The 8,280-nt window shown below is 51.9% G+C and overlaps 1 protein-coding gene across 1 annotated transcript; it reads right to left on the bottom strand.

Annotated features, from left to right (window-relative positions):
* Positions 1-1,300: 1,300 nt before the first annotated feature.
* On the bottom strand, positions 1,301-8,278 carry DNALI1 (dynein axonemal light intermediate chain 1). Its single transcript, XM_004001809.5, has 6 exons — positions 8,145-8,278; positions 7,478-7,623; positions 5,109-5,278; positions 3,774-3,952; positions 3,299-3,463; positions 1,301-1,411 (listed from the first exon to the last, which is right to left on the bottom strand). The coding sequence occupies exons 1-6, from the start codon at positions 8,223-8,225 to the stop codon at positions 1,376-1,378; spliced, it is 777 nt and encodes a 258-aa protein (XP_004001858.3). The 5' UTR covers positions 8,226-8,278; the 3' UTR covers positions 1,301-1,375.
* Positions 8,279-8,280: the final 2 nt, after the last annotated feature.

The raw sequence follows: 8,280 nt of genomic DNA, 5'->3' as shown, positions 1-8,280 counted from the left end.
TGTGTACAGAGCCTAGGCTTTAAAATCAGCTTGCGATGTTCCTCACTGGGTCTGTTAGGAGAACCCGGTTAGGGCATGACTGCTTTACAGTCAACGAGTTGTGGATCTAGCGCTTCTCTGACCACAGCTCTTTCCCAGGAAGATGACGGAGCACAGACTGCCTGTTTGAGTGCAATCTGGGGGCTGATTCCTTGGGACACCTGGATGAGGGTGAAAGCTGTGACTTCAGATTAGAGATGAAAGTATAGAGGGCTTGTTGGACTCAGTGGAACACAGCTCTTGGCCTGCAGTTCTCTGAAGGAGCCTGGAAGCCCTCGCCAGACAGGCGTCAGGTCCGAGCACCTCTTCATGGAAGCACTGAGCACCTAACGCCTTCCAGCGAGGGAAGATGTTAGTGCCTTCTTAGTTATGCTACTTGGGAAGTTTGAATGATGGAACTTAGGCATTTTGCTAGTCTGCCCTGAATCAGATTTATGTTGCTAATTTAGTCTTCTGGGTCTGAGTGAAACCAGAAGAGTTCTGAGCCTCCAAACTTTTGAGTCTAGCTTATGAGGAAGAGTAAAATGCAGTTGTCCCCTCACCATGGCCTGGTCACTAACAATAATGAGAACTGTGTGTGAGGTGTGGGCTAGTCAGAGGGTTGTAGGGCTGAGGTTTGATTTTCTGCAGAGTAAGGTGAAAAGATCCAATCAGTGGGGGAGGAGCAAGGTCCAGGCAGCTCACTGTGGACACCTCGACCTGTATTTCTTTCCAGCAGACACTTTTTTTTGAAACTCGTGGGTTTGACTCCCTGCCATTGCCTCTTACCCAGCAGTATGCAGTGGCAGGGAGGAAAGGGCCCAGTGACTTGGTGAGCAGCGATAAGATGAAACGGTTATCAACTGAAAACTCCAAAATGAGGTGTTCGAACTTCACTGGAGTAGGAACGATGAAAAGACATCAAATAAGGACAAGACAGTCCAGAGGAACCCAGGGCAAGGTTAAGGGACAAGGTGAGCTATTGACCAGAAATGGGGCAGAGAACCAGCTTCCTATGACTGGAAATAAGTGATAGGGTGGAGAGACGAGAAAGCAGCCGCTCCACCTGAGACGGGTACAGCTAAGAGGGGTGAGCTCTAAGCCTCACTGTCGGAGTTGGCAAGTGCCAAGGTTGGCCACGTGCAGAGACTACCTGGGCTACACTGCCTTCTGTTGTCCAGCCTGGAGCCTGGCAGACCTGAGGTGCTGCACACACTTGGGGGCAGTGGTGTGACTTCTGACAGGTAGGTGGTGCTGAGGGGCGGGGGTATGGCTTCTTCACTCAAGAAACTAGCGTTTTATTACAAAGGGCTTATGATGGGGTTGTTAGTGCTTGCTGAGACCCACGTGGAAATTATCACTTCTTTGGCGCAATAATGCCTTCCAGTTGGGCCTGAAAAACAGAAACGAACCCCATTAGTGTTTGAAACATGCAGCCTTACACAAATAGCCACGGTGACAAAAGTCTCCTGGAAGAATGATCCAAATGCTGCCACTCCAATTATTTTTCCCCTTCATTCCCAACTCCATGTTTTCTAGATTAGCTGGTTTCTGGCTTGGCATTCAGTCTTGCTGCATTAGGAGAAATCAGAGCTGGCCTGCTTTCCATACAATAGCTGCTCAGTGTATAATATAAGGCATTGAAAAGGAAATTGAATAAAAGTTGTTGAAATAGTGGTTTTTACATGGCTCACATTTCAGGCCTGAATACTTCTGCTAAGTTAAACATTTGGCTCTCTCATTTGGGAGTCTGGGAGCTCTGTGCTGGGACAAGAGGTTTGGGAAACAGCAGATTTTCAGCCACTGAGACAACTTGACACCCAATTAGAGAAAATTGCTACCAGTGAGTAGGGAGCTGTCCATCTTGTATGTAAAGCTTCAGACACTTGGGAGTTACTTACTCTGCTCCTGTGGCAGCCAGTAAAATAATTCACTATCATGGTGTGTGGACAGACCTCTAAGTAGGTCTATCCTGGGGACTGCAAACAATGCTTTATTTGGAGTGCAGCTTTGAGCCAATAAAAATAACTCACTTCTAAAGAGTCCTTTGCCCCGGGGATAACAAGGTTGCTTGTAAATGTTAGAAAGATGCCAAGGTATTCTGCTTTGCTCTTGCCGCCAGTACCATAGGAGGCACTGGGGAACTTGGGCTTATGATGAAAGAATATGGCAGATAAGGGAGGCCGCCTCAGAGACTGCTAAGTAAACAGATTCACATCTGGCTGCGAAAGTTTGTTTTGTTCAACTTGCCAAGGAGAAAATCTGTCATCCTCCACTAGCAATTAACACAAGCCCTTTATCTCAAAGGCTTGGCCTTCTTGGCTTGTAGCACCCACAAGCCTGCCAATCGCAAGAATGTAAGCTTCTGTGAAACTAGGGAGGAGAGGGAGATACATCCAGGGGCTCCTCTGAGCCAGGGCCACGGGAGATGGACACTGTACACCAATAGCCATATGTCTACAGCAGTGGTTCTCAAACTTCAGCGAGGATCAGAATCACCTGGAGACCTAGTTAGACTGGCTTGCTGGCCCCCAACCCCAAAGTTTCTGATTGGGCAGCTCTGGACCGGGCCCAGCAATTTGTATTTCTAAAAGCTGTGGTGATGAGGATGATGCTGTCTGGAGCCCAACTTCTGAGAACCTCTGGACCAGACAGACAGCCTGGAGTTTCAGAGGCCTGGCCCCCTGCCCAGCCCTTTTCACTAGTCCCCCTCCCTCCCTTCAGCTCAGTTGGATTAAAGTATACTGTCAGCAAAAGGGCTTTGATGAAAAACACCTACAGCTGAGTTCCTCTGATCATGCACCAGGAGAAGTTTCCTGATTTGAACTGGTTCTTCCCTCTCAAAGAACCCTTACCCCGCACCCCCACAAACGCAGTGCCTCTTTCTAGGCAACTGCAATAGGAAAGCACACCTCCGAAAGCCCACTGGAGAGACGCAGCCCCCTCTGAGGAGGCTCCAAAATGCCAGCTGCCACAGGACAGAAGTCCAGCCTTTGACAGACCAACCTCTCCCAGAAGATGGGCAACTTTTACCTGAAGGGGAACAAAAATCCACTGGAGAGCCAGGCTGAGTCAGAGTTGAGAACAGAACCTGTCTCCAAAACCAGAAGGACAGAGAATCTGCGTTCTGATCCCTCACCTCTCCCCAAGAGTCAGCTTCCTTGACTCCTTGGCAGTATTGAAAGTCAGTGTAAGACAAACTGCTTGGGCTGCTCTGCTTGGCTGGCAGGGCCTGGAGCTGGGGCTGGGGGCACTCCACCTGAGCCGGCGCAACGATTACCTTCAGCTGCTGATTCGTCCGCTTCAGGAACTGGATCTCCTCGTTGTGCTTCTTCTCCTCCACCTGTCTCCTCTCGCTCTCCCGCTTCTCAACGGCCTCGCATTTTGCCTTCTGCTCGTTCACTTGCCTCTCCAGATCTCGCTTTTCCGTTTCTAACTCTGCAATCTGCGGACAGAAACCCCAGTCATCCTGCGACGTCGCCAAGCGGATGGGGCGGTGTGAGTCCCTGGGTGGAGGGGACTCGGGACACAGCTGCCCGACCCAAGGCATTGCCAGAGTCTGTGCTGCCACCCAGTGGGAGGCCAGTGCCTGGCAGGGCTTGTCCAAGGGGAGCCAGTTCCGTCACCTCAGGACTGGCCATGACACTGAGGTGACGGGAAAGCACCCTCGGAGGCCGGAGTTGGATGCTGGCGTGACAGGCTGTGGCCCTAAGGTGGACAGGAGAGTCTCGGAGGCTCCTGGTGAACCCACTCACTTTCCTCTCCATGTCTGACTTCCCCTGCTCGGCCTGCAGTGCCTTCCTCATGCCAAACGCCACGCTGCTCTCGTACAGGGTCTGGTAGGCGGCGATGGTCATGCGGATCTCGTCCCGCACCCGCAGCAGCAGCAGCCCTCGCTCCGCACAGTTGATGGTGACCTCGCGGATCAGCTCATCTGCCAAGGTGCACACAGCGAGGTCGGAGAAAGCAGGAGGGAGGGGAAATGCCAACCGTCCTACTACAAACCGCTTCCTACTGGGAAGGGCAGGAGGGTGTGTCCTCCTCACTTGGAGACAGGCAGGTCTCGGGGGCCCTGTCAGGACTTCTCTTCAGCACTTGGGAGTACAGGCCATCAGCAAGCCTGGCTTGGCCAGGGCAAACGGAGACAAGAGCTTGGTGTGTCTACAGCCTGGGGGCTCTTCTGGTCCACTATTAGGCAGAAACTGGGTGCTATTCAAAGCAATCTGATTTTTTCAATATAAAGATGGTGGCTGTTTTAAAGCAGCTGGGAAATCCTCTGTGCCCCCTTGGCTGGACTGGTTTGGGGCTGGAAACATCTCCTCTGTAAATGGTGACAGAGAGCACAAGCCAGAATTGCCCTCAAGCTGAAGGGACCCTGCCAGCCCCTGGACAGCAGCTGCCACAGGGTCTGGATGCGTTTGCATCTGCGTCCACGTGGGCCAGTGAGACTAGACTGAGGGCCAGTCGTCTGACACCAGCATCCAAGGAGGGAGATCTCAAGTCCCTGGGTTTGGGGACTTCCCTGGTGGTCCAGTGGTTAAGACTCCATGCTCCCAACGCAGAGAGCCTGGGTTTGATCCTTGGTTGGGGAACTAAGATCCCACATGCCACACGGTATGGGCTATAAGAAACAAAACAAAAAGGCCCTGTGTCTGTTGAGTCACAACAAATCACCCTGAAATACTTTTCTGGACCAAGGCCTGATGTTGATAGATGGATATAAATATAGAACATGACATTTTTCTGATTGAAAAATTAATCTATGTTTATTATAGAAACCTTTGAAAAGAACCAAATGGAAGGGGTCCCATGGAGGTGGGAAGTTCTCATCTTACTCTAAGCAGCTGCTGAGGGGTAAGGAAGCAAGTCATCAGGAACACGGTGACTGACAAAGTGGGGACCGGTAGGAGAGATGGGCAGGAGGGGGAAGACGGTGCAGTTAGCAGTTCCTGGGTGGGGTAGGTGCGGGGAGACAGACATTCCAGGATGGGATGGGCTCAGCTCGGGGGGACTCAGGGCCTGGGTCTCTACTGAAGGGAAGGGGAAGGAGGCAGTAGATGGTGGAGTAGCCTCCCTCTCGGACCACTCACCAAAACACTGTGAGTACAGCTCCCGGCGCACTGGGCAGATGCCAGTCTCCCGGGCCTGCCGCTGCTGCAGCTTCAGGTCCAGCTGCTCCTGGAGGTGCACCACGTCCATCCTGGTGCTGGGCGTGCTGGACACCTGCTGGATCCATAGCTGCGTGTCCTCCACCCACTCCCTGTGGGACACACACAGCCAGGCCTAGCCAGCCCCATCCACCATGCAAGGTCCTCAGGACCTGAGCAGAGGTGGCCCTTGGCACTCTCTGCCTGAGAGGAGGGAGGAGCGGCTCTGTCCCCGACCCACCAGAATCCCCCATCTCTCTCTTCCTGGAAGAGGGTGTGGCTCCAAAGCCACACCCACGGTGCCACCTCCATGGGGCCCCTTCCTTGGGGCTGGGCAGTCTTCATTCTCCCACGGTCCTCTGTGAAGTCATCACCCACGTTCCAGAGCTCCTTTTCACTCCTAACATGCTGAGCACAGATTTATGGTGGATGTTGCTTGATCTGAATGGGAGGCCCAGTGACAATACCCACTGACTTGGGGGGTAGGAGACACAGGAGACATAAGCCTTGTGCCAACAAAAAGAGGTGAAGATATGTACTGGCGGGGAGAGTGTCCCTATATGGACGCCCATAGTGAACCTCATGTCAGAGATACAGCCAGGTTCTGGAATCACAAGGGGCAGTCTGAGGGCAAAGCCACCTTGACAGAGAGGATTCCATGCATCGTTGAGAGGGAAGCAAGTGAAAATCACCCTCAAAACTTCTATCACCTTATTGCATAAAAATAGTTGAAAAGGATGTTAGTGATCAATGTGGCTGTGGAACAAGGCAGCAGGGTAAGAAGAAGGGAGCTCTCCTTTTATAAAGGAGTCTGCAGAAGGTTTCCTTGAGGAGAGGACATTTGAGCAAGATTTGACTGTGGTGTTGGAGAATATTCTTAAGAGTCCCTTGGACTGCAAGGAGATCCAACCAGTCTATCCTAAACGAGATCAGTCCTGGGTGTTCACTGGAAGGTCTGATGTTGAAGCTGAAACTCCAATACTTTGGCCACCTGACGTGAAGAGCTGACTCATTTGAAAAGACCCTGATGCTGGGAAAGACTGAAGGCAGGAGGAGAAGGGGATGACAGAGGATGAGATGGTTGGATGGCATCACCGACTCAATGGACATGAGTTTGGGTGGGCTCCGGGAGTTGGTGATGGCTCCTGGCGTGCTGCAGCTCATGGGGTCGCAAAGAGTCCGACATGACTGAGTGACTGAACTGAACTGAGTGAAGGAACAAGGGAATCAGGAGGATATCAGGGGAAGAGGATCCCTGGCGGTGAGAAGGTCCTATGGTGGGAAAGTCATTGATGTGTTTCAGAAACAGCAAGCAGAGGCCCTCGTGGCATTAGCCCCGTGAACTAGGAAGGGAATAACCAGAGAGAAGATTCCGGATACCTCAGGGGCCAGGTCCTGCCAGGTCTTCTGGGCTGTTGTAAGGACTTGAATTTTAGTCTGAGCGAGATGGGATGCCAGTAGAGTTTGTATAAGAAGAGCTGCACGATCTGACGTGTGATTTGGGGGCCGTGTGGGGAATAGACTGTAGGAGCACAGCGTGGAAGCAGAGTTTTCAGGTAGAAGGCCATCACAGTAGTGACTAGGAATAAGACGGTGGAAGCAGCGTGAAAAGCAGTCAGATTTGGAAAGTAATTTGAAGGTAGAGGCAAAAGGAGAAAGGAGTGGCAGAAGAGAAGATGGTTAGATAGCATCACTGACTCAATGGACATGAATCTGAGCAAACTCTGGGAGATAGTGGAGGACAGAGGAGCCTGGCATGCTACAGTCCATGAGGTTACAAAGAATCAGATACGACTTAGTAATGAAAAAAAGAACAATGGAGACAAGAGAGTGTGAGCATTCCCAGACATGTGAAGGGAGAGATCAAAGGGAATGAAAAGTGGCCTGAGCCCCTAGTGGAAAGGAGAAGACTGAGAATGAGCTGGTTAGGAGAAGAAAGACATTATGATTTAATTTGAACACGCTGAGTTTGAGATGTTCCTTGGACATCTTCATGAAGGTAATGGTAAGTAGTAGAATATATACATTTAGAGTTTAGGAGAGAGGACAGGGCTGCAGAAAGACCCATGGGAACCATCAGTATACAGATGATATTTAAAGCCACGAACGAGCCTGGGTGAGAACACTCACGAAATGATGGCGAATAGAGAAGAGGTCTCCCTGGACCCTCCCAGGATCTAGCCATCTGCAAGTTCTAGAAACTCTGGGATGCTGGGAAGAAATCTCAGTCAGAGAGTCAGGGTGCCTCCTCTCACATTCACAGGTTCCAGGAAGCAAAAACCTGGGCCTCCTCCTAGCCACTGCTTGTTTACCTTGGGGGCAGGATGGCATTCAAGATTTCTTCTGCTTGCTTTGTAGGATCTGGGACACAGGAAGTTGAAGGGAGCTTGGTCTTGGGTGGCTGTGGGACGGGACCCGAGGGTCCAGGCTGCTGGGGGCTGACTTTCAGTGGCCGAGCCTGAGAAGGAGGGACAAGTTGGGGCAGGAGGCGACTCAGACACTCAGCTCCACACTCCCTGGGCCCCTGGATTGCTCTAGGTTTCCTGCACATCCCTCCCCTATCCCAGCTCACTTTTCCCATCTGTCCTCTCAGCAGAAGTTATGTTTCAGAGCTGAAGGAGGCCATATAGCATCTCTGGTTCCACCCCAACCCAATGCTTGCATCTCCTTGAACAGATGTTTCTGGCCCAGCTGCTCAGGCTTCTACTCTAATGATGGGGCATCATTATCAGATCTATTCTGGGACCCTGTGACCCTAAAAAGACTTGTCCCATCCCCCTGTGACTTTCTTCCCCATGCTAATCTGCCCTTTGGGATCACCCAGCATTTGGTTTTCTTCTGCCTCTCTCCTCAGGTCCCAGTTCCCATTACTCCCAGTGACTGCAGCCTCTGTCCCTCGGGACTCCCGACCTTCAGCGCAGCCCCTGTCTTGCCCCAACGGAGCTTCGTGCTCCCCCACGCTCTGAGACTCGTCCTTACTTTGGGGCTCCGTTTCTCAGTGTTCCGGCTCACCAACACCGGGGTGTCATACTTAAGCAGAGAGTCCGCTGGGGGAATCATGGTGGCGGCGGGAGAAGCAGCCCAGCAGCCGCCCTCCAGTCAGGGCCTTGTTTGC

This window comes from Ovis aries, chromosome 1 (assembly GCF_016772045.2).
Source record: "Ovis aries strain OAR_USU_Benz2616 breed Rambouillet chromosome 1, ARS-UI_Ramb_v3.0, whole genome shotgun sequence".
Classification (NCBI taxonomy): Eukaryota; Metazoa; Chordata; class Mammalia; order Artiodactyla; family Bovidae; genus Ovis; species Ovis aries.
The sequence above is the reverse complement of the archived record's forward strand: the minus strand, read 5'-3'. Positions and strand labels throughout refer to the sequence as shown.